At 38.2% G+C, this 27,302-nt stretch overlaps 1 protein-coding gene across 1 annotated transcript in view; it reads left to right on the forward strand.

The window, feature by feature from the left end:
* LOC114465384 (neural-cadherin-like) overlaps positions 1-27,302 on the forward strand; it is a 149,813-nt gene that overhangs the window by 49,970 nt on the left and 72,541 nt on the right. The window contains 5 exon segments of the mRNA XM_028450367.1: positions 12,008-12,205; positions 15,090-15,315; positions 18,079-18,283; positions 19,254-19,365; positions 22,149-22,398. Of these exon segments, the coding sequence (XP_028306168.1) occupies positions 12,008-12,205; positions 15,090-15,315; positions 18,079-18,283; positions 19,254-19,365; positions 22,149-22,398 (991 nt within the window).

Raw genomic sequence — 27,302 nt, forward strand, 5'->3', positions numbered from 1 at the left:
TCCTATCTCATTTCACTCCCTTTTCCACACACACACACACACACACACACACACACACACACACACACACACACACACACACACACACACACACACACACACACACACACACACACACACACACACACACACACACACACACATTGTTCCTGTGCTGCAGTGGGCAGCACATAATATGTGCACAGAAGCACTCGAGAGAACTTTCATGCTGAAAAGCCACTTAGTAGCTTTATATAGCAAGTACTCAAAGATATGATTAACAACAGGAAGCGTCGACAGAAACAGTGAAACACAGCACACCCACATGCATGCACGCACACACACAAACACTATGGTGGATGGATGGATTATTGCGCACCAGTCCATCGCGCTTACCTGCCTGCCTAACTTTTACTAAACTTACCTATTTTAAGTAGTTAGGTGTAGTGGCAGGTGTGGAGTGACTATAGCTGCAGTAATCAGGTAATCTGTAGTACCTTCTTCTGCGTGACATATAAATACTTTGAAAAAATTGTTAGACGTGCAGGCCTACACACGCGTGCAAGTCAGTAAGTGTGTGTGAGTGTTGATTGTGTTGTGTCCTGTCCAATCACAGCAACGATCTGACTCAGAGCATAACACTACAGTCACTACCACTCTATGGACGGGTGTCGTGACACAGACTGTAACCGGACTAAATAATGGTCCATTATACACTCAACACTCACCTGCACGCGTGTACACGACTGTACGCATAAACGTGTAATAATTTTTTCTAAGTCACATGTCACGTAGTCGGTGATCAATAGTGAAGGGCACCTGATCGCTATAGCTTAACACGTCTGCAAGCACACATGTGGACGTGACTTGTGCATTGTGCCAGTGTGCCCATTCTAAGTCAATGGAAAATGTAGATCAGATGTGCAGACGTGCAGGCGCAGGGTACGCGTTCGTTTACGCGTGAATTGGATTGGTGCACATTCATTTAGAATGGATTCACCCCATACACACACGCACACTCACATGAGCAACTTGTATGTCTACATACTGTATACAAATACTTGACATTTGTTGTAAATTCTGCACATGGCAAACCCCTTACGGCACCTGTCATCCAACTTATTTAAAAGGCAGTGGCTATCCGTACGATTGCCGTATGAATATACCGACATTCTATCCGTACGCAGCGCCCCTATTTGGCCAGTTTACGTCACGTGATAGGTCAGTCATTGGCCAGTTTAGGTCGCGTGACTCAGACCAAAACTTACCCTGACCTCAAACTAAAAATTGCTGCAATATTGGGTTATAACCTAACCCTAACCCTAAACTTAACCCTAATCCTAAGACATTATGTACATGTACTTCGGTAACCGTACCAATAGCACTGGTGGTTGCCCGTACGGCAACCGTACGTATAGACACTATCTGTTTAAACTGTATATAATATAATATATATTGATTATATATAATCATGGCGTAATTATTATTAGTTCGGGCCCGAGCACAACAGTGCGTAGGACCCTATTATTATGCACCTAGTTTTTTTAATTTTATTTATGGTGAAATGATTACATTTTTGAGGGCCTAAACACGTTCAAAAACTAATGAAAATTAGGGAGCATATTAGGACTGGCCAAAAATTTGATATTTTGGGGAAATTGCACATGTGAATGGCAAAATGACTAAATAGCACTCCCTTGAAAATTGTATTGGCTCCCAGCTTGGACAGATGACATCATCACTGTGGAACTTCTACGAATATCTGTAGAATTCTGAAGTCATCACTGTAGAGTGATGATGTCAGAATTCTGCAGTGTACTGAAGAACTATTACTTCAGTACATTAATGATTTCCCTGATCTGGGTGCTGCTATTTCTTTCTACCACACACCTCAACAGGGTTCTTACCAGGATTTTTTCCACAGCATAGGGGGATCGCGTGGCGCGAGTTATGGTTTAACCCAACCGTCATTCATAGTCATAGCGCCACCTATTGGTAAAAGAAATGATAGGCATTGTATTTGCACATTCATTCTTGAAAATGGTCAGCTACTTCTCAACACCTCAAAATTTCTGCCACACCCCGAAATGCAACACACCTTAACGTGCGCCACGTCCCGACATGCGCGTGGTTGCGTGGGCCCATTCAACGCTGCTTGCACCTTTAATTGTAATTGTAACTGTAATTTTAAAAATCTGTTACTGTCGTAATTGTCATATAATTGTAATTGAGTTTAGATAATTGACAATGTAATTGTATTTGGCATGAACATTCTATATAAATTGTAGATAAATTATAAATTAACACAAAATGGGGAACCATGTTATAATTATATGTGCAGTTCTACACATATGTAATTAACAATTACTAAAATATGTTTTGTATTAAGCAAAGCAGTTATGAAAGGGGGCCAAGCCTTCCCGCACGACTCGGCCCCCAGGTTTCACGAAGCCCATGGAAGTACGTCACGAAGGATGACGATTTGTGGCGGACACAGGCCAACGTGCCATTTGCTGTGAACAGGTGTATATGAAGTTTTGGAAGATGTGATTTAAAATGTGAAAGTTAAAGGTCAAAATGTGTTTGCACCCATTATAGCGCCACCTAGCGGTGCACATTTTGGAAAGGGTGGTCTGTGTGGTCTTCTATATCTACCCTGTGAATTTCACAGCCCTCAACATAATACTTCAGCTGAAATAAAGGTTTTTTTAATCTATATTTTATGTTGTAATAAGCCACATCCACTTTTACCAATCACAATTAACATTGCGATACGGTCCCAGGAACAACTCAAGATCATACCCACCAAATTTGGTAAAAATTGATCTTTAATTTAAGAGATATATATATATTCCATATTTGCTGCACCCCCTAGTGACCTACATTATTCAAATTTGCCGCGTACCCCCACAGTCATATACCAACCATGGATCTCAGATTTGGTGTTGTTAGCATTTATTTTGACTTAGATATGCACCAGTTCGCGTTTTCATTGCTAGCTAGAAAAATGTACTCGTTAATAATTTGCGCATATTTTGCCCCAACAAAATTATTCACAGAACTTTAGATCAGGTCCATCTGAAGACTCTACGTGCCAAGTTTCACGCTGATTGGACAAAATCCCAAGGAGGAGTTTGAAAAAGTAGGTTTGCCAGTTTTCGCGATTTTACTCAGAGAAAAGGCGGAAATGGGCGTGGCCTAGCCCAGGTGATTCAGTGCTATTCAAGGAATCTGTGGATATAAAGTTTTTTGAATGTGCAACAAACGATGTGGGAGTTATAGGCCAAAACGCGTTGACCTTAGTTATAGCGCCACCTGCCTGTGGACATATGTCAGTTTTTGCGTCCAAAGTACGCAGGGGGATCTGGGCCCACCCCCCAAAGGGCAAAAAGTTTGATTGGCCGCCGGTGTACTGCGAGAAGAAGTGCCTCAATTTTGTATTTATTTATTTTTTCAACAATCCAATAACTATAACAAGAATGTCATTCATCATTCAACAACACTCAATATTTTCAGTGCTAAATGTTCACTAAGAGCTGGTGTTGGACCGTCTGACTCATTCTACCCCTAAGGACAAAGAGGAACAGGCTCAGATCAAGTGCCTCAGTGTTTCTTGAACAGTTGAGTCTTCAGACGTCTCTTAAAAGTGGAAAGGGACTCTGCAGATCGAACACAGTTGTGTAATTCGTTCCACCATTTGTAGAAAAACAGAGAAGAGTCGACTCTAGAGATTTAGAGCCATGCTGGGCTGGGAGTACCAGTGTAGCGGGCAAGAGGGAGTACACTAAATTACAACAAACACACACAAAATAATAACAAGAACACACACATTCTCCTAAAATGCACAAATCAACAAAAATTCTGAAAATTACAGAAAAGTACTAAAAATACTCCAAAAACAATAACTAAAATCTCACTAAAACACAGCGAAACAAACGTGCATAATCTCTGAAAAATCAACAATTCAGAAAATGACAGAAGAATACACAAAATGACTCCAAAAACCCATAAAATGACTAAACACTCTTCACTGGTGCGCAGAACCAATAACTAAAGGGTTTGGGGTTTGACTGTTGTGAGTGACTGGTGTGAATGAATAATGGTTTCTGTACTGCGCTTTGAGTTTATGTAAATCCAAGCCAATATTCAATTCAATTTAAATTCAATCCAATTCAATTAAACTTTATTTATATAGCGCACATTACAACAACAAAAGTCATCTCAAAGCGCTATCAAAATATAAAATTCGTAATAAAAGGGCGGGCAATTTGAATCCATCGATTCCGAGAGACATAACTGGTCATTTCGGTCATTTGTCATCAATAACTGCCTTGATTTACAATATTTACACAGTACACTGTCATATGTATGTGTATATACAATATATGTTATAATAATAATAATAATAATAATAATAATAATAATAATAATAATAATAATAATAATAATAATATCAAATATGATTATTTAAATCATATCGTTCAAAAGTGCATCAGAAAGTGTCTACTCAGCTTTAGCTCCATTGCGCTGCAACAGTCAACTGCTCACTTCCGGGAACTATTGTCCGTTCACACTATTGGTGTGAACGGAGATGTTGCAACTCTCTCTTTAAATAAGTATATACTGCGTGGAAGTGTAAATTGCGATGTTTAATGTGACGTTCTACTGATCCTGTGATTTGGCATCACATTTTCTATCCCTGTCAGGTGAGAGTACGTGTGAGACTCGTGCGCTATGGGCTCATCACTCGTTCTCACAATTGCTACAAAAGTAAGTAACACCCCCACCCCGCGATCGCAGAAAAACCTTCTCACGTCTCTTTAGAACATGCAGCGTGCGCTCTCACTCATCACGCGTGCACAAACGTGCACACGCACAATATAGTACATTCATTATCATTCCGGAGCTGATAGGCTCTAATTATCTGCCTTGGCTTTGATTAGTCTCGCTGTAACAAGCTAATTAGTCGGCGCCTTGTAAAATCATCGCCACCATTACCACTGAGACATGGTTGGGAAAGACACCAACCAGCACGAGAGAAGGGATGTGTTTTTTTCACCCTGCGAAGGTTTGACAGTGAACTAAATGTTAAGTAGCGAAGCTTTGATTCCGTTTTGATTAAGTGCTTTTTAAATTCCTCTATATGTAATACTATCTTTATCCTGTCGTATTATTCATTTAAAAAAATAAAACAAATCATTCCTACAGGGGAGGAAGATCTGTCTTAAAATGCATAAATTGCTGGTGTGAACGTTTTAGGAGACTGCATCCAAACATTGATTAGTTTCACCGGCCTTATGATACAGCAGCTATTTATCTAACACGAACCATCATTACGTTCGAGTCAGAACTTTTCTTCGAGCAAAATAAAGCCGGAGCAGAAAGCTAGATTAATTATCTTGGTTTTTCCACCCTCTGTTATTATCCCTTTAACAATCCTTTTAGGAGCTGTCACAGACTTTTATAGCTATTGTGTTTCAGTTGTGAGCACTGCACGGCTGCATCGCGTTGTGTTTTACATCCGAAAGCCTTTTAAGTATAAGCGAGTTCAAGAAGAAATAGGAATTGGGAATTCAGCCTCTGCCTTCTCCAGTCGTTGACTCATTTGAGCAAACATCAGGTGTAGAAAAATAGTTGTTGCAGCAGTTCAAGGATTTCACGTTCCTTTGTGTGTGTGCGTGTTCTGCTCGTCTCAGGTAAATAGTCAAATAATCAAGTGTTCAATCAATCAATATTATAAAAAGTGATTTTCATACAAATAGATGCAGCTCAAAGTGCTTTTCTATAGTTAAAAATACACCCACCCCATACAAACCCCGTCCACCACCAGTGTTGGGCAAGTAACTTTCAAAATGTAATACATTACATATAGCAGTTACTGTTATTTAAAAGTAATTTGTTACATTACAATATTACTGTCTCTGAATTGTAATGCGTTACACTACTTTTGAGTTACTTTCACCAAAATAACTGCAGAAGTATGACTAGCATTCTAAAATGCTAAAATATATTTTATTGCAGCTGATTATATATCCAGTGAAGGGTGACGTGGTATAGCATAATGACTGTGTAGGCTACTAACAACCTAATATTATAGGCACAGTGAACACTCATGGCACAATACAATAAGTAATAATCACAAAAGCAGACAAAGTTAAAGTCTGGTAAGTTATGATAATAATATCGTAAATATTTAAAGTCTAGGCCTATTCATATGAAAAACAATAGAGCTAGAAACAACTATAATGTAACCTATAGCCTTATGACATGACAAGACGCACAATCTCTTTCTTTTTGTTTCTATTCTATTATTCTCTTCTAATTAAAGCTCACAGCACAAAGCTGGCATGCACTGGGATTGTTTAACCTTTTAAATGTTGCATGTTAATTTAATGCATTTAATCTCTCGGCTTTTTTAGTGTGCTGTTTTTTTACTTCTGCTTTACTTCTTTTTTACTTTAGCTGCCAGCTAAAAACTACAGCAGATTCCTGCACATTTAAGAGCAGGAATCTGATCTGTATGAGTCTCAGTCTCAGCCATACGGCACGGTGCCGGAATACTTTAAGCTCTACCGGTGTTAGCGTTATGTTGCTGTTTGTAATAATAGCACGCTAGATAGCCCCCTGACCCAGTGACCATACTGTATGCTATGGTACCACTCTCTATGACATCGTTACATTCCCACTAAACATTCGACGTCCACGGAGTTCCAAATCACGTTCATAACGCGTTGGTTGCTCTGGACCACATATGCACGTCTATAGGACGTCCAAAATAGGTTGGCTTCTGAAAGTTATGACTATGACCTCATCTGGACCTTGATATGACATTCAACGTTTGATTGCGCATTACAAATTTAAACAGCCTTGCAATTCCACACTCACAGACACAGACACATGCGTGTGTATGTGCTTCTGTTTATTAATAATCATTATTCAGTGTTATCAACAATCACTAAGTACATATCCAGGTGTACTTCATCTGCTATCTTTTTAAGAAATAATTAATGTCGAGCTCCCATTGAGCAAGTCAACATTGAAACAACGTTAGAAGACGTCTTTTTCGGACTTTGTAAGGTCAACGAACGCAAACAACAAGAACGTCAAAATTGCATATAAACATTACAATACCCCCAAAATGAATGGTATTATATGCTCTTACCTTGCAAAACAGTTTTTAAAATGTATTTTGATGCTGTATTTTGTCATAGTGTTTCAGACAATTAATTTGGTAAACGTTTCAAATAACTGACAATGTACCTTTGAAAGAGCTCTTGAAAGCATAAGTTCTAGGGATCGGACTCATCATGGGCTACCTTTCTTATCCGTCTTTTTGAGATGTCTACAATACGTCGTTTTTGGACGTCCAGACGACGTCCGAAAAAGACGTAAAAACTTTCATTCTGCACCCGTCAAAGATGTCTTCTCAACTTCAGGCCATCACGTTATTTCAATGTTGCTTCAACGTTGGTCTGCTCAGTGGGTTACCTTGTCATTGCTGCCGTTGGTGGGGATTTTGCCATCCTCACTTCTTTTGGTTCAAAGAGCATGGTAGACCGAGTGAAACTTAATTTCTGCTGCTTTGTCTGACTCTTCCTCACTTTCGTCCTCTGCTCTTTTTCTTTTCTCCACACCTGCATCTCTCTCTGTCAACCTGATGTTAGCGTGGCATCAGTCCAGGTGTTTCTTCAAGTTACGAGTGGTGTTTCTCACATCTCAGGTTAAAATGCGTTGTAACGAGCTACGCAGTTTTGTAACGGGTATAATATTACCAACATTTTATTAACGCGTTACTCTCAACACTGTCCACCACACACAGACACACAATTTAAAATAAGGACAGAATAAGGACAATGGCACATGGCTGGGTACAGAGGATCTAGGTAAGGAGACATCACAAGGAGCCGTCTGCACTAGGAGCAGGACACAGATCGTGGGCACAGGGCGACAAGACAGAGTCCCCAGTCCAGCAAAACAGTAGAAGCTATTCACTAACACTGAGGACCACGAGATAGACAGCACCACTGCAGCCATGGCCCATCACAGCCTCTAGTGCAGAGGGCTCCCTCCAATGAAACACTGGGATAGTAATCTTAAAAGATAACAAAACTATAAAAACAACATAAAAGAACAATTCTAAAACTATAAGAACAACATAAAAGCTAACAATCCTAAAACTATGAAAATAAAACTATAAAAACAACATGGAAAATAACAATCCTAAAACCTTCTCAACCTTTTCAGCCCACAAACCCCAAAATAAAGGTGCCAGAGACCCCCACTGTACCTGAAGGTGGTTGAAAACAGACATGAACATTAAAGGGGACATATCATGCTAAATCCACTTTTTTAGCCCTTAAATGCATTTTGTTGTATATTTAGAGTGTTTAGAAGTACAGAAAAAATAAAATTAATCTCTTCAGGTGCTCCGTTGATATCTTTATATTCTGTTTTGCTCATATTTTTCAATCTGTTTTGATTTTTCTATTCTCTATTACGTTTTTTGAACTATTACATCACAGTATTTGCAGCGGAACTGCCAAATTAGTACATCAACTCCAGGTCCAACACGCAATCCGCCATTTTTATTTCTCGCTTTTATTTTGTAGTCCAAGCTCCAGGTTGCAGAAGTAACGAGAGGATAAGTCAAAATGTTTGGTTGTTGGATGTAGTAACCCACACGCTTCATTACACCGTCTCCCAGCATCAGAACCTTTTCAAAGTGCCTGGTTGAGTTTTATTTTTCACAGAAATGTACCCACATCTGTGGGTAAGGTCATTTTTGTGTGCGCGAAGCACTTCAATGATGACTGCTTCTGCAACCTCCACCAGTATAAAGAAGGATTTGCCGAAAGACATCGTCTGATTGAGGGTTCAATTCCTTCTATCTTTGGAGACGACGAACAGAGCACTTCGGTAAGCTGTAAATAACGCTAAAAAATGTGATGATAAGACGTCCCTGTCATTGTTTTGTTAGCATTAGCAGTTGCACCGTCTTCAGACTTCAAATGTTAACGCTGTGTGCTCGTTTTAGATCCTTGATGATATGGCCTACGTGATTTAATTTAAGTCTAAAGTTTTCATTAGTCATTTCATTTTGCCGTTTTTGTCTCTGAAAAGACTGTATTAATATGCATTTTGTGACGTTAGCTTGGCGCTAGCGTTAGCTCGGTGCTTGTGTTAGCTCACTTGTTAGGGTTCTGCAGGTTCATCATCTTCATTTTCATCTCGCTCCGCTGGGTCAGACTCTGGCTTTAACATGTAAAGCTGGATGGACAAGTCTTCTGTTGTTGACATTTTGTAAATAACCTCTGAATAAAAAGTTTATGCGCCGCTACATAGCCGTATCTCTTCTATCAAACTACAAAAATGGCCGAGCAGGGTGGAGTTGAACCGAGTGTCACCTGAAGAGGGGGCGGGGTATGGAGTGTCTCATTTGCATTTAAAGAGACTGCACCAAAAGGAGTTGCTCTCAGAAGCACATCAGAAAAGGGGTAGAAAAGGGGCCTGTGGAGCTATAATAATGAGGAATTCAGACCCAAGCATTGCAATTCTGCTTTATATAGACCACAACTGTATGATTTATATGTAAAAAGGAAGGATTTAAAACCATGATATGTCCCCTTTAAAGAACAGTAATGTTGAGACAGTACCATCTATAAGGAGGAATAAAGGGGAGAGCTTTTTGGGGCCCATCCATAAAGTCAGTAAAATGATGGTCCATTATTATATGAATCTGTGATAACCACATTTATTTAATGATTTGATTAATATCCACTGTTATTCTGGAAGTTTATTATTATTAGCGCTATAGTATAGGCAACTTAAAGATGTAAATCTGTTTCAGTCAGAAATAAATTGGGTTAAAAAAGTTGGTGGAATTGGTGGAAAAGTTGGTGAAATGGGGTTTGAAAAACCACAGAAATTGGTTAAAATTTGCAAATCAGAGTAAAAAGGGGTTAAAAAAAAAAAAAAAGGTTCAAAGTGTCAACAATTACTTTAAACTGGCAAATAATTTGCATGATAAATTGTGAATGTGGTCAAATTGGCAAAAATAATCATGAAATATATATAATAGATAGAGGTTGAAAGTGACAATAATGGGTCATCATATGCGACATTCGGTGGAAAAAGTGGAGCAGTGGTGGAAAGGGTTTAGAAGTGCCGAAAATGTCTTGAAAGTAGAAAAAAAATGTGCAGAAAAGGCACTGAAATTTGATGGCGAAGTGGCAGGAATAGGAGTAATGTAGCAAAAATGCATTAAAAGGAGCAAAAATAGGGCAAGAAAAAGTGATGAAAACAGGTTAAAATATGCTGGTGTAGTTGCACAAAAAGGGGAAAAATGCAAGAACCTCTGATATGATCGACTTCAATCAAGTGTATAAACGATGCAGGAAGCGAGTGAAGTAGAACTATGCTACACATCTGTTGAGTCAGCCCTCGGGTAATGAAAGGATGCAAAACCCCTGCTGCTTTTGTCATGGATTTAAAGCACATAAATAGCCCCGAGTCACAAGCAGGGAATCTTTTACATAATGGGATTTCAAATCCATACTACTCTTAGCCCTTAGGTGAAGAACTTCTGTATGCACTTTGGTTCGTGTTAGAAAGACTGAAATATGATGATAGACATGTCAAGGCTGCAAGTGTGCGGATAAAAACCAGTCTCTCATTCAAGATCTTTGTAATCTTATTCATATCTGTGTGTTTTGTGTGGGTTTAGGTTGAGAGATCTTCTTCTTCTCTGGGGTGAGGCCTAAGAAGATTGCAGGCTGACCTTGTTGGCAGGTCTTCTGACATTGCTTCACTCCACTATGACACAAGATCATAGTCAATATTTACGGAAACAGTGTCTTCTTACGATTCAGTGACTTGCTCCACTTTGCAGAAATAGATTTAGCAACGAGAACGTGCCCCAGTTTGGGAAGCCGCGCAGTTGTAAAAGAGATTTTTGTCAACATTGTTTTCCATATTGTCGTTGTTTGTAATGTGGATAATCATCATTACAGCAAATAAGCAGTGATTCACAGAGACTACATCTCCCTGGACTGTTACTGTCTGCCCAGGCTTAGTGTGAGCAAGGAAGTAATTGGATTCCAGGAATCTCCTTATTCACCTCTGTAAAGCTGTGTGCAGGTGACAAAATGCCTGCAGTCTAAAGTCATCATCCCTATGCACCTGAAGTAGGCGAAAGGCTGCTTCCGCCAGGTTGGGTTGATGAGATGAGTCTGAGGCTCCCTCCCGTGGGAGCCCTGGTGACTAAATTCTTCATGCTGTGCTGACCCTGATGGAAAAAGGAATGGTTGATGTCACATCCACCAGCTACTACTAAATAGCCCGGCGGACCTATTGATATTCACTCACCACTGTCTTATATTCCTCTGAAGAATTTCGAAATTATACGTAACAAGAGGAAAAAAGATAGGAAATAAATGGCCAAGTACTGTACTGAAGTAGTATTTTTTAAGTATGTGCTTAACTTGAGTAATATTTTTTTGAGGGGGATACTCCTTACTTTGACTGTAATACATTTGAAAGACAAATATTGTACTTTTTTTCTTTGCCATATATATTATTTAATGGCATTTATAAGCACAAAAATACAGCTTGATTACAACTCTTGTTTCCCTTTGAATAGTACATTACTGTATCTCATTTAACAAATGAAAAAATAACCAATAACAACAATATGTTACGGTTTCTTTTATTTAGACAACTATTTTCTGGAAATTGACTTTAATCTCCCAACATTTTTCAGCTGTCCACTCCCAGTCTTCCTCGGGGGTGTCTGCAGAAAAAAATAAACTAATAGATAAAAAGTACAAAGCTTTGAAAATATATATACTGTATATACAGCCAGTCGCTAACTGTCGCTAATATACAGGTAGCCTCAGTTGACTCCATTATACCATTGTTGGTGCTGTGTGTTTTTTTTAGCTGCTCGTCTCCTTTTTTTCACATTCAGTTACATGACAGCTGTCACTATGGGTAACCACAGCTCCATCACTATCTCTGCTTTATCCCTTAGGCCCAGACTGGTACCTGAACAAGGTGAAGCTGAAGATCACTGATGTCAACGACAATGTCCCTGAATGGAGTATGAAGCCTTATCCATACCTGGCTGTCGTGTCCCCCGAGGCCCCTGCGGGCACGTTTGTCTACCAGCTCCAGGCTCACGACGGGGATGAGGGAAAAAGTGGAGACGTGGAATACTTTTTGTCGGATGGTGAGCTCTTTTTTTTACTCTTCACACATGACAAAACAAAAAAAAAAAAAAAAAGATAAAGAAAGAGGATGTTTGGGAATAGGTTGTTGTGGTTCCAATCAGATGACTGGCTTTAGGACTTCACCAGCAGTCATTTAAACAGACAGCCACTGGCATTCACACATTCATTCATGCATTCACAGACTCTTTAGGTGTCCATTATTTCTTGTGTTGTCACTGTGCCTTTCGCAGTCTCTGCATCGCTCTCAGAGAATACAAACACACACACGCACACACAGAGTACAAACACTCGCAGCCCGAGGCCTTCACACATTTGTTTATGCACTTATCATGCTTTCTTGCCGGTCTGTCTGCTTCTCTCTGTTTCATACACACAGTAAGTTGTGCTAGCACACACTCATGAACACAAATTGTGCAGAGGCCTGTTAGAAATCTGACAGAGTAGAAGACCCCCTGGTGGTAGAGGGGATAAAGGTTTGCTGGCATGTCAAGGGAAAGAGGAATGTGCTAATCTTGCCAATGGGGCTTCATGAAAAACACAAGCGACTTCCTTCTGACGCGGGTTAGCGCGCATCTGACAAGATGAGTTAAACTACATTTACCACAGGAAAGCCATTCTCCATATGACAATGCTGGGAATCTATTTTTAAAGCAGGTGTCAAATATGATTTTTTTGTTTTTTTGCCTTCCTAATTGTTCCCTGACAAAGTAATTTATCTAAACTGTCTAAGTATTTATTTAAAGCTCTTAGCCAGGGCTTAGCTTTCAAGACATTTGAGATTACTGGAAATCGTTTGTTGCTTGATTATCAAGATCATTCCATCTGGCCCCAAAGTTTTTTTTTTTTTTTTACTCCTTAAACATTTTAGTCATGTATATGTTTTATTTAAAGTGTCACATATAATCTACTTAACAAACAAATGGTTTTTATGCAATATATAGAGTGGATGTAATTAGTTTTATTTTCCATTTTCATAGGTGGCAATTTCTCTTATTTTATCACATTTAGAATTAAAAAAAACAGCAAAACCAGACCAATCATACAGTTTGTGGATACCCGACGTAAATATTTCTTTAAGATTAGAGGAGTCCCGATACAACTTTTTCACTTCTGATACGATACCAATATTGCTGTCTTGCATATTTGTCAATACCATGCTATAATTAATAGGGATGTTTGATATTATCATTTTTTTTGCCAATATCCGATATGCCAATACTGTTCAACACAAAAAAATTCCCATTTTCGTTATTACCGATATCAATATAAACATACTGTAGATGCCCTCTATATATGTATATGAAAATAACAAGTTAAGCTTTTTTTAATGTGATGCCACACTAGATGTATTCCACAAATAGACAATACTTGTTCATATTTATTAGTAGTAAAAGTTCCATATTCATTTCTAACATGTGATTTCAAACAACACATTGGTTTTTCAATATCGATAGAAAAACCAATACCTATGTCACTTAATATTAGATCTCTATTTATTACTTATTTTGTAGTGGTGAATGTTAGCAAAGGCTTGATCAAGTGATAGTAGTCGGACAAAGAACAATAGTCAGCAACAGTAGTTATGAGAAGAACTGATTCAATTAATAATAACCAATGGGTTACATACATTTTAATCTTAACCGTAAAAATAGTCTACAGTTTAATAAAATTAATTTAATTCCAAATTAATTGTTTATATTGGAGATTTTAGATGCCAATATGATCAAAAGCTGATGTTAGGCCAATATCAAATATCAATATCAGATCAGGACACCCTTATTGGAAATATATTTGTATGTGATTTACTTTGCATCATAATAGAAGTGGTTTTGTTTGAACGAAACATTCCAATGTTGCATCTTACAAGTCTGGGGGTCAAATCATCTCACGCCCAAACAGACACAACCCATGAGTCATGTGACAGGTTGGATCAAATCATTTCCTTTTGATTAAAAAATGTGTATATTAAAAAACAGATATAATAAAAGTCGTGATGACAAATATTTTACTCCTTAAAACTAAGTATAAGTTTAACCTATCATTGTATTACAAAACATATTAAACATTAGATTCTTATAGTGGATGTAATGTTATTTGTGTCTGGGTGTAACACAGCTAAACATTATCGCTACTGCTCCATTTGACCTAACTTAATATACAGCCCATTACTCTTTAGCTAAGTGCAAACCATATTTCCTCCTGTTTTACAGGTTTTAAGAAAACAAATAGGCTGAGTCACTTGGAAACAAATATGTGTATTTAAACCTTCTTTTTTTCATATCTGTTCTGAGCCATTTTTGGAGCTTTTCCTTGAAATAATAAATGGCTTTGTGACTAAATGCAACAAAATACAGTTTTTAAAAAAGCAATAAGAAACATTCTCATAGTGTGTTTTATTATTATTTCCGTGGGATTTGTTACCATAGTGTCTATGCCCAATATAATGAAATGTAGAAATCCACCCATCATATATTGCAATAAACTGCAATATATGATGGTTTATCTGGTTTTTGTATTGTAATAATTACATGCATGCTATTCATTTCCAAGCATGTGGGTTTTTGTTTTTCATATTAAAATCCATCTAACTGACATGTGGTTATACCTTGAATAAATAAGTAACTACTAAATGTACAAAGAGCTGCAACATAAAGGCCAAAGGCTTTGTCGAGCTGTAGTGTTAAACAACACAATGTAAAAATAGCTGGAGCAGAATACAGCCATTATGAATAAACCCTTCGAATTCAGTGTTGACGCATTTCTTTTCAACACACACGGGCAATGCAGGAAAGGAGATTTTTTTTTTCATATGAGTTAGTATTCAAACAAGTCGCTCTGCATCAATTCAGCTTCAGAATTTAATGACCTTGCATTTCCATGTAGGTGGTGATGGCTGTTTTGCTGTAGACAAGACCTCTGGTCAGGTGGTATCCACAGGGCTGGTTCTTCAAAGAGACAGAGAGTACTTGTTAAGTGTGGTGGCCCTTGACGGCTTGGGAAGCCGCAGCCCCCCCGCCATGCTCTCTGTTGTGGCGGGATCCAGAGCGCCACAGTTCACCAACACAAGCTATGGAATCTCCATTCCAGAGAATACTCCTGAAGGACAGCCGTGAGTGATGCACATGTTCACGTTCACTCACCTGTTCGGACAGCAATGACCTGAGTTTGAACAACCCAGTCTCCCTCCAAAGCACATAATGACTACACATGTTCACTGTGCAATGGTAGACTTACTACGCATATGCCTGTGAGGGCATAGAGACATTACACATCATTTGTTCAGTGTTTTCTATGGGCCATATGTTAGGTCACATGACCACCTTTTCATCCCGGTTCAGGAAGGAAAACCTTTGAAATGTCCTTATTAGAAGGTCTATGCCTAATAATTGCATTATTTTGCTCCATATTCATTTTATTAACTTTTAAAACTTCTTCTCTCCTTAATGGCGTCTACGAAACAGCAGAGTGGGAACTGTCGCCCCCTGTGGCCACAGATTTTTTCAGGTCACGGTTTTAAGTTATCATCTCTCAGTAAACAAAAGATTTACATCAATTTTTTTTTACTTTTACTGATTTTTAGAGCAACCCAAAGCAGCACAAGTTGTCACTTTGACTGAAAAAGCTGCTAAATGATGCTGAATGCTTCACCTCCTATAGAACTCAATGGACTATAAAAGGGGCTAATCATGTCACCAATGATGCACACTGGGTTTAGTAGTTCCAGTTTTAAAAGTTAATAAAACAAATAAGGTGCAAAAATAATGTGTTTTTTTAGGCATATATCTTTTAATAAGGACATTTCAAAGGTTTTAGGCCATATTTGTAAAAACGGTGGAGGATCCCTTTAAGAGAGCTTGGGGTTTTAGTAAATGTATGTATTTTTTATTTATTTATTTATTTATTGGAGGATATGCCCCTTGAGATGGAACATCTCGTTTTCGAGGGGGTCCCCAACTTAGTTTTAGCTTTGTTTTGTTGACATTTCTAGTGAGAAATGTACCCTTAACTTACATAGTATCCATTCGGTTTATTTATACGACCCGTAGGTTGTTCGCTTTGACTACTGTTTTTCCAATGCCCTTTTTTTGTACCGATGCCGATACCGATACCCAGTTGCATAGTATCACCCAATACATGTCAATACCACTGCAGGGGGATGCCGAGTTACGCGGTAACGCAACCACTTTTGGTGGATTCTTCTACACTGGTGTTTGGCGGTATATTCTTCCGTTCGGCAGACTGTCGATAGTACTTTGAAGCTGGAAATGTTATTGGCGTGTTAATAGTTAGTACTTACCGAAACCGATGCTAGCCTTTTAGTGCCGTATCGGTATTGCCACAACATTAGTTTCGACGTACATTCATCCTGTTTTATCCTGTCTCTACGGTGCTGATAAAGACGCTTAGAACGTACCGGAAGTGATGTTAAATTACCGTGTTTACTATTTACAACCATCCTGATTACGTGAATTGTTTATTTATTATTATCATTATTATTGTTTAAATACATTCACATTCGAATATATTTCCACACCTTGAGGCTAGAAAGTAGTTTAAGACTGTTTAGTTTAGAACTTGTAACAATGTTGAACAATGTAAATAAATGAAAAATATGTATTTTAAAAAAAACTGGACATTAGTCATTATAAACTTAAAGTGCCTTCGCTTAAAAACAATGATTATTTTTAGATTAATAATGGAAGAAAATTGTTATTAAACAAGCACTAAATAAGATTATATTTTATTTTATTTATTTATTCATATGTTTATTTAGTAAGACGTGTCCCATTTTTTAAAAAAAACTTTATTTACATCATTCCATCATCACAAGGATCCTATACATAAACTGATTGGATACTATGAAAGTTAAGGGTACATTTCTCATTAGAAATGTCATAGAAACTAAGCTAAATCCACAAACTCTCTTAATAAATAGCAATTACCAGTGAAAATTTAATGAATGTCCGCCATGTTTTTCCATTCTGAAACGGGATGATGAGGTGGTCACGTGACCTGGCGTATGCCCCATAGAAAACACTGGACAACTGACGTCTAATCAATCTACGCCCTAGGAGACAAATGTAGGAAGTCAATGCATTGCGCAGTTGACGTGCGTAGTCATTCTACGCTTTGGAGTGAGACTGGGTTGGCTTGAAACATACAAACCAAAAATGTAATTTTCCAGTCATTTTAACACAGATCAGATTTATTTTTCTACATAAAGGTTTTTGTTGTCATGTTCTCTCCTCCAATATGTGACTGTTTTTTCAATGATTTAGTAGCCTGGTGCTGGACTATACAATCTGAAAGACAACATCATGATGCAGAAAAAGTGCAGGCAGTGTATCACATTACACGCTTTCTGTATTCTGGCAAACAGTAAAAACAATGCAGGAGGGACACAGACTGACCAACTGGTCCGAGAACATTAATGCATTAATTCCAGGTGGATACGAGTGTCCCTGTTTAACTAAATGTTATAGTACCCACACGCACAGATGCAGAAAGGCACACACCAGCAGTCAAATCTCTGCCTTGTGTTAATAAATATTCATCTGGTCACACCACTGCAGTCAAGCAATAACTGACACATCCTAATCATACTTTTTGGTTATTCAGAGTCTCTTATCCATAAAAAAACAAATTTAGATAGCTTCATAATAGTATAACATTATTACACAGAGCTGACAAGCACTGATTGACCGTTTTTGTAGCACATAGCCAATGGGCCATACAGTAATTGATTTCATTACAGCGCTCTGCTGATGTCAGAAAAGAGGATTTCAATTCTAATTCACCATGAGTGCAGCTGAAATCAAATAGTAAAGACTATCATTCCATAGCTTTTAATCGCTGGCTCTTTGTTCTGCAGCTTCCTGGTGGTGTTTGCCATTTCCTTCCAAAAGCAGCAAATCAGTTACAGCCTGCTGATCAATCCCAGCAGTCTTTTTAGCATTCGGCAGGACACGGGGGAGATCAGCCTCACCAGGACTCTGGATTATGAAAGTGACCAGCGCCGCTACCTCCTGATGGTGCGAGCCAGCGAGGAACCTGGCAGCCTCAGCACTGCCACAGAGGTTAGTTTGATCGGATATACACACACTGTTAGCATGGGTTCATAAGCTCTGCTCCCTTTTGGCCCAGAACTGAGCCCTACTTTGATTTGTCATGGCATCCCTCAGCAAATGTTCTTTTTTCTCACTGAGGTGGAAAAAGCAGCAACTGGACGTGTTAAAGCTCTCAGCCATCATTTCATATCTTTGGCCGTTCTCTGTGGCTTAATAAAAAGCAATGATCTGAACTCTGTGCTGACTTATTGACAGCCAAATGCTTGGCAATAACCACAAAGTGTGGTCTACAAAAAAACAACTGGGCTACTTGGCTGAAAGGTTTTGAAATATTCAGAATCAAAGTGAAAGCTCAAGTGTTTTTTTGTCCCTTGTGGTTATTTCCCCCCATTTTGGCAAGTGTTTTTGTCATAAATGTAAACCGCATGAGTTTGAAAGAGACTCAAAAAGAAGCAAAGATCGAAAAAGTTTATTCACAAATGAAAATCTCTAGATGAATTATTCATCGTTCCCATTGTTCTTAAAACTTTAACATTTAGCTACCCAATTACCATTTCAAGCGTTAACTCCCTTGTCACAGATTTCGTAGACTAGCTCCCTCCGTCTGCTCAGCTACATGTTGTGGAGAAACAAACGTAGATTGGGAAAACCTATCCCAGCTATTTCAGGACTATTACTCAGCTGTCACGTTACACATTTTACACACAGTGGTGACAGGGAGCTCGTAGGGTGGAGGACGGCCCAGGGCTTGGATTTCAACTACACACAGAACATTTCTATTTTTGACTTGAGAAACTCGCGGTGCAAGAAATAGAGAAAGTGTTTAAGACCTATGAAATGCAGCTTAGATTACCTTTTGGGGTCAATTTACAGCACAAAGGCGTTCATAAATTGAGAAGTCAATAAAGATAGATCATGAGTTATGTTATCTCATCTCTCCTTCTCTCGTTTCCTCACCTCTCCTGCTGCTGCTAATCAGGTTCAGGTGTTGATAACAGATGAGAACGACTGTGTCCCAGAGTTCCTTCAGTCCATCTACAGTGTGGATGGAGTCCCCGAGACTGTAACCACGGCGACGTCCCTCCTACAGGGTAAGGCTCTGCTGACGTCATCTTTTACATCCATCACAAACTAAAAGAAATATCATCCCACTGAATTTTACAGAAATACAGTCGGTGGGTTTGAAATTTAAAAAAAGTGTTTCTTTAGAACAGGGGTGTCAAACTCAAATACTCACTCAGCCAAAATGTAAAACTTGGACAAAGTCGTGGGCCAACATTAATATTTATTTAATAATCTTAAACTAAATATTGCAGACTTGCAAAATAGAATTTCAAATAAAAAAAAAAAAAACACTTTTGAGATAAAATTCAAATAAATCATATGCATCTTTGAGTCATGTCCAGGTCCTTGTGTGAGGAGATCCTTCTTCTCCCCATCTATACAATCATAATATGAAAGAAAATGAAGAGCCAGGCAGCTCAGAACTCTTGGAGTGAAATATAAACAACTGCAGGAGAGGAGGAGAACACCATCACTTGTCGAGATCGTTACGTTACGTTATGGAACGCACACGGACATATGGAATCTTCCGCGCACTGGCGGGCCAGCCTTAGTAATCATTTGGTATTGCTTCGCAGGCCAAATATAACTACACTGCAGGCCAAATTTGGCCCGCGGGCCAGAGTTTGACACCAATGCTTTAGAACATATACAGTATATGCTCGTCTTTTGCCCATAATGCATCATTTTGTGTTTCAGTTTGACTTTATCCTAAGTTAGTGTCACTTCCTCTATATGCAAGGTCTTTAAATGAAGGGAAAGTTACTTATAGTCTTTATTGTATACTTGAAACAGGACACTGTTTCATTGAAATAAAGTTGTTGGCCTCTTAGATCAATGCATAGAACACAATTTACTCCAAAAAGAAAGAAAAAAGGTCATAATTGCTGCTTGTTGACATTTTCGTGAGTCAAATTTAATAAAGATTGGTCAATTACAAACTGAAATATGTAGTTTTGAAATTTCACAAATGATGAGAGATGGATATTTTTTAGAATTTGTTTTTTAACTGATCCAGAATCAGTACATTAATCCGACTCCCCTCAAACATTTAAAATGGTTTGAAATCTAAAGCAACACATATTAGGTCGTCTTTTGTCCATACTGCATTAGCTAAGTGCTTCAAAGTGCTTTAAATGAAAGGAAACGTACTGACAATCTTTATTGTATTTGAAACAAGACACACTGAGAATTTTAGAAGGCGAGCAATAAACAGTCACTTTCATTTACGTCATAAAATATTGCTCAATATTGAAGCTGCAATACCTGATAATTTTTTTTATTAGATAAAATCATAGGGTAGGCCTCATAGATCAATGCATCAAATATGATCTACTCCAAAATAAAAGGTAAAAATTGTTGCTTTAAAGTTTGTCTACTGTATCTCGACCGTAAACTCTCCATTTCTCAAGTCAAGTCAAATTTAATAAAGATTGGTCGATTACGAACTGAAATTATGCATTTTAAAATTTTTGCCAATGATGAGTGATGGGGACATTTTGATTTAAAAAGAAAACAAACTGACCTAGAATCAGTATATTGATCTGGATCCCCTCTAAAATGTAATGGAATCTTCCATGGCATTAGGTCTATGTTTGGTTTAAATTCTGTCAAAAAATTCATTTTTCTTATGTAATCTTGCTAAGAGACAAACAAAACAAAAAAAATAAACGCTGGCGAAATACTGCCTTCTTGGGAATTTAATTTAACATGAGGCAGTTTGGCTGATGTCCAAAATGCACTGAAATGACTGAAAAGTCTTTGTACGTTCACGTTTGTGGGGACGTGGCTTTGGTCTGCCTGCTGACAGCAAGGGGTGGAGCTTAGAGGTGGTGCAACTTTCAAATCTTGCTCACTCTCCAAGATTTTAAAAAAGTCAGTTCCATTTATGGTTGACCAAAGTTCTTTACAGCAGAAATACCAAACAAGAAAGAATAATTTTGAGGCACATGCTGGTATTGAGATGGATGGATGGCACGTGGTGTATCATGTGTGGAAATATCTTGGTGGTCCCCTACTTTGAATTCTGTGAACCTCTATATAGAATTATTTAATCTGGTGGACTTTGTCTCCAATTTATGAAATGTCAAAGTTTTACTGCACTGAGAGAGTGAAGTGTCCATTACACGGTCAAGGAAGTTGTGACTGTGCAAAGACACAAATGAACGACTCTGACCTAACCTACTAAAGGTTGATAGTTTTTCAATTGCTTTAACATTAAATTGCTCTGTCACGTTGTGCAACCTTTATACCAAAACTGCATTGTAAAAGTTTAGAACTGCATATAAGACACAAAGATATAGAGAGTAGAGAGAAGAATTGGTATGCACAGGCTGCTGGTGTTTGAAACACAGGAAATAAACACATCAAAAGAATATGCAGTGTGCAAGTATTATGAGCTTCGGGGGTTGTAGAAATAACATTGTATTCACTTATTGTTTCTGGCTGTAGGTGTATAGAAGGTCTCGCCGCATAGCAACACATCTGCGTTTATTCTAATTACTTCAGAAAAAATGCTTATAACCTCAGAGACACACATTTTAGTGTACACAACAATGTGCTTAGTGTTGTGTCTTTTTCCTCTTTCTGAACTGTTTATTTCCAAATGATGGCAAACCTTCTGGAAGGGCACAGTTTGTGTTCTAATAATTGTGGCTGTCAAAGCTTGTGATTTATTACATGTTTAGTGAGGCCATAAAGAGGTAATGATCTACACAGAAGGCAACATATTCATCAGCTAATGTCATCTCATCAGCTTCTTTCGATTAACTGCTAATTGATGGTCCTTGTGTAATGTCCTTCCTTCCTCTAGTGTTAGCCACAGACTGTGATTCAGGGCTAAACGCAGAACTGACTTATTACACCCTGAGTCCGGACTTCAGCGTTTCTTCCCATGGGACCATTTTCCCCGCAAACCGCCTGGATTATGAGAGGCCCAATCATCTGTATGAGTTTGTGGTGATGGCGGTAGACAGCGGGGATGAGCCTCACTCTGGGACTGCAACTGTACGTGTGAGGATGGCCAATGTCAACGATGAAGCCCCGGAGTTTTCCCAGCCTGTGTGAGTAAACTAATGATGAATTGGAGTTGATATTTGATAGGGCTGAACAAATTTAGGAAATGATCCAATTGTGATTTTTCTGGAAGATACATTGGAAAATGGCTAGGGGTGTAATGATTTAGTGTTGCCGATTCAATTCAAGGACAATTTAAATAATTCGGAAATATTCGATTTCAAACGATTCAGTGACTTTAAATCAATCAACACAGTCAGCGACTCCTTTAGAAAACTTCATCTGTGTTAAAGCCAAAGTGTTTCCACACACTGAACCTCAAAGGTGGTACGCTCAGTGACGTGCAGTCAGGGTAGGCAAGGTAGGTAGTGCCTACCCAAGGATGAATTGATATTTTGATTATTTGTTTTAATTATAATATAATTATATATTTTTTCAATTTCCGATAGCCTACAGTACCTATAAGTTTGAAAGTGTCAGCATTTTGTGCTTTTCATAGCACATGTGACTAAACATCGCTATTTCCTGGTACGGCAGAGATGCTGCACAGTCTCACTCCGCTGTAAGTCAGGAGGGGGCCACACCCACTCCCAAAAGCACATTGCTGCTCTGCCTCTGTTCCCATAGCATGTTTTTATGTGTTTGAGCATAAAAACACAGGCTATGGTTCCCCACTATGAAAACCATTTATGTCCAAAGGCAGCTCTCTACGCTGCCTTTGGACGTAACCGTGCTATGCTAAATGCTATACGTACATTCAGGGTGCATTAGTAAATTGATACAACATGGCTGCCGCTACGTTCTCTAGCTAGTGGGCGGGATAACACTACAGGCAGGATGGCAGCGCTAGAGATGATAGAGAAACTTTCTTTTGAGGAAAAACAACAGCTTTTAAAAGACGGGAGACCAACACCTGAGCTACCAGACCTTCAGCAAAGGTAAGGTCAGAAAATTGTTGGAACTTTCTACAGTGAATGGTACAAAAGGTAGGATTGGCTTTGTGGATGCTCCTCACTGAGGCTGTTCTGAGTTGTTGTTGCTGTCTTTTTCTCTGTGTTTCTGTGTTTCCAACACAAACACTGGATGTGCTGCCGTGTCATGAGATATATCTTGTTGGGAGAGTATGGAGGCTATATTAAATAATTGTTGAAGTTTCTTTAATGGTATTTTACGATCTTGATTTTGTTAGATTACCACTTGCCAGCAGAAACATATGGAATTGTCATTGGTGTCGACATTGGTGGTCTTGATTTGCTACGGCCTGTCTACCCAACCCTAGTGCTCACGGCACGTCCATTTGTCTCTCACCAGCTTCTCCGTTTTGTTCGTTGTCTGCTGGCACGCACCGAGTAACGTGTTTATTATTAAAACCCCTTTTAAAACACATCCATATAAAGTCTGCTGTGCTTAAATCCGATGTGTTTTTTCCTTGTATCGATACAATGGATTGATTATCTTTTAAAATGTATTTAGGTCGAATAATGTCATCGGAAAAGCCAACTTGCAGAGCACAGATCTATCTAGATGGCTTGTAGGAATATAAATTGAGTAATAGATTTATTGGATGAATCATTACAACCCTTAAGACCTCAAATATTGGTATTGGCATCGCCCTTAAAATCTCAGATGTGTCAGACTTGTTAGTGTGATCTGTACATGAATGCGTGCTGCTTTTCACTGATGAGTTTAGCATGACAGTAGAAAGACGGGATGTATGCGTGCAATAGTTGACACAACAGATCAGTAGCGCTGCAAAAAACATAGCTTTGGCAGTCACATGATCGCATTGTCCGAAATCTCAATCCGATAACAAAACCATCAATCATTCACCCCTAATATTTGACAAATTTTGCATGTTTTTTTAATCTAATCTTAATCTAGGATGTGGAAAACCGTTGTTAATCAATTATTTCTCACACCAATTGTGATTTTGCTTGATTTAACAAACTCATCTCAATATTTACCAACATTAACATACAATGATACTTTCCTGGCAGGTTCTGAATGGTTGCTTGAAAATATTTTTAATTCACTACTATTGAAGCACTCACACAGAATTGTGGTTTCAGTGGTTTTATTTTGAGACATTTATATATATATATATATATATATAGCTGTGCTGCAAACTGACGGACATTTAAATGTGATCTAGTCTGCCACCAATCACCTTCCTGGCAAATCTGCATCAGTGGGTGTGCAGAACCTGTCACAGTCACTCTGCCGCATGTATTCACCCAAACCCTTATCCTGTCATTCTTGTCTCACTGACCTTTGTTATCTACTTCTGTTGCATTGTCAGGTGTCAGTCTCAGCGGATGGCCAGGTACACACAAACAAACAAGCGAGACAAGAAGGTGAAATGTAGGCAGTCATGCATCAGCCTGAATATAAAGACAAAGAAAAAAAAAATGCTGAAACATAGTTGTAGGGCAGAAAAGTGGAGTAAGCTAAACATTAAGAGCAAATAGACAGAAAACAGTCAGTCAGATGTGCAGATAAACAGAGAAGCCTTTTGGCAGTCAGACCAATACTCGTGCCTGACCTGCAGACAGACAGTTGGAGATGCAGGCATTTAGCCAGATGGGCTGAGTTGGGCGCTCCATCCTAGTGTTGCTTACTGAGATGAAGATAATTGTTTGGCAAGAAGACCAAAATATGAGAGGGGAGGAAAAAAGAATCAAAAAGCATGTACATTTAAAGAGCTGCATTGCATAACGTTTTGAAAATAATGTGAGCTTGGGTTCATAAAGAACCGTACGCATGTGAGTGGATGAGCTAATGGCTCTCAGCTTGTCCTCTTGGTAATTTCTGAATAACTCAACACAGGCTCAAACCAGTGTTGATTTTTTGGACAAGAAATATTGGTCATAGTTTTCGTCGACCATGAATAAATAAAAAATGTACGTGAACAAAAACCATATCAAATTTTTTTATATTTTTGTTATCTAATAAGAACTAAACTATATTGTTCAAAAGGGGATGAAATCTAATCAGGTTTCTTTTTTTGAAAGGAATTCAATCAAAACTGGTAAAGTTAATCCAATTGAAAGTGTGCTGATTGTGTTTGCGGTTGTAAGACGGCTATGTGGTCTTAAGCATTGATCACATTTAATCTTTGTGTGTATTTACAAACATTAAAGTATAAGTACACCATAAAACTACTTTTTTTCTATTGAATACATATATGATTAGGTTTTAAGTAATGTAGTTTATTGATCCTAGTCACACTAGTTCTTTTATTTTAGTGTAAGTATTTAAATGTACAGTTTTTAGTTGTAAATTGTGAATACCCTTCATGGGTTTAATACTGGCTATTATGATTGAATTTTACTATTGGCTTAGATTAGATCAGTTGCATCACTAAAAGTCACTGTTGGCTCCGCCCCTCCTATAAAAGATGGGAGGAGAGACCTCCTCCTCTCACAGCCCTCAGTTAGCATTGATTGACAGTTCCATACTGCACTGTGCAGCACTGTGTGGGCGGGGCTGTTGTGAGTGGGTGTGTCTTAACTACTCTAAGAGCAACGGCCATAACCAAGGCGTTTTTTAATTTCCCTCTTGTGGCGGGTCAGTAAAAACTTGGAGTTGTACTTACACTTTAATAACATCCAACATCGTGTTGATACATTTAAATTTAGCAATATTGTATTATTTGATTTTTTTTTTTAAATGCATTAACTCTTATGCTTTATATCTATTGTGAACTATATCCGTAACAGATTTAGTTGACTAAATTCTTAATGTCATATAGTTGACTGAAATTGAACCAAGACTGTAAAAGTACTGATGACTACATTTTGACTAGTGCTGTCAAGAGATTACAAAATTGTGCTATTAATTAATTATGCGCTGTAATTATTATTCTAAATAATCTCTTTTTTAATCTCTCCTAAAAATTGCTGAGAAAAGCCCTCAACTTGAGGTATTTTAATTTAAATTATTGACAATATTGTGGCAGATTAAAGTATTTATATATAACAAAGTGGCTTTATAAAGTCCTTCATTGTTTTTGACAGATTTTAACAGATGCAGGCGAAGCCATTTACATTCTGCTGTATTTGAGATTAGTCCCAAGGGCTGCTGCCACCTTTAGTTTAGACCATCAGGGGAAATATTGTGTTTAAAAAGGTGAAGTGGACGTATTTATCTTGTGCATGTAGAAATCAAACATGCATTTCATTCGTTTGTAAGAGAAAATTGTGTTTAATATAATTTGTTACATTCTTGCTTTATTGTAATTATAAAGTGTTCCGTTTTGGTTACAAATGAGAGGCAGAGATTGAGGAGGCGGAGCCTCAGGCCTATTAGACTGAGCAGGAAATTAAGGTGGGAAGGGAAAAAATCAAAATGAAGAATACCACAAACACCTGCACCACACCTGGATTATTGGTTACATTTGAACCAAACACTTTGAGTATTTTTTTTGTTGTTGAAGGTTTTCCTTTTTTCTCTGCTGTTATTGGAAGAGCAGATGCTGTTTTGTACAGAAAGCAAATAAATGGACTAAGTTTTTTTTTTTTTGGCAGTGGCTATCTGTACGGTTGTCGTATCAATATATCGTACGCAGCGCCCCATTTGGCCAGTTTAGATCACGTGATTGGTCAGTCATTGGCCAGTTTAGGTAGTGTGACTAAGGTTAAACCTTACCCTAACCCTAACCCTAATCCTAACCCTAACCCTAAGAGACTTTATTTTTATTTTTTTTACCTGAATTGCTCCCTGTGTCAATCTCCAAATAATACAAAATACAAATGAAATAAAACATCAGGTTCATATGTAGTACTATAAAGTTAGCACATCATAAACAGTATGAACACCTTTCTGAGCAATACAATTATTGAACACCAAACTTGTTGCTTTTTCTCTCCTTCAGATAATATTTATCCAGTGAGTTTGTCCATTTGTCAGTCATGGACTTACTCATTTTGGCTTTGAACCCTGTCATCTTGTC

Source organism: Gouania willdenowi, chromosome 6 (assembly GCF_900634775.1).
Source record: "Gouania willdenowi chromosome 6, fGouWil2.1, whole genome shotgun sequence".
NCBI classification, from domain to species: Eukaryota; Metazoa; Chordata; class Actinopteri; order Blenniiformes; family Gobiesocidae; genus Gouania; species Gouania willdenowi.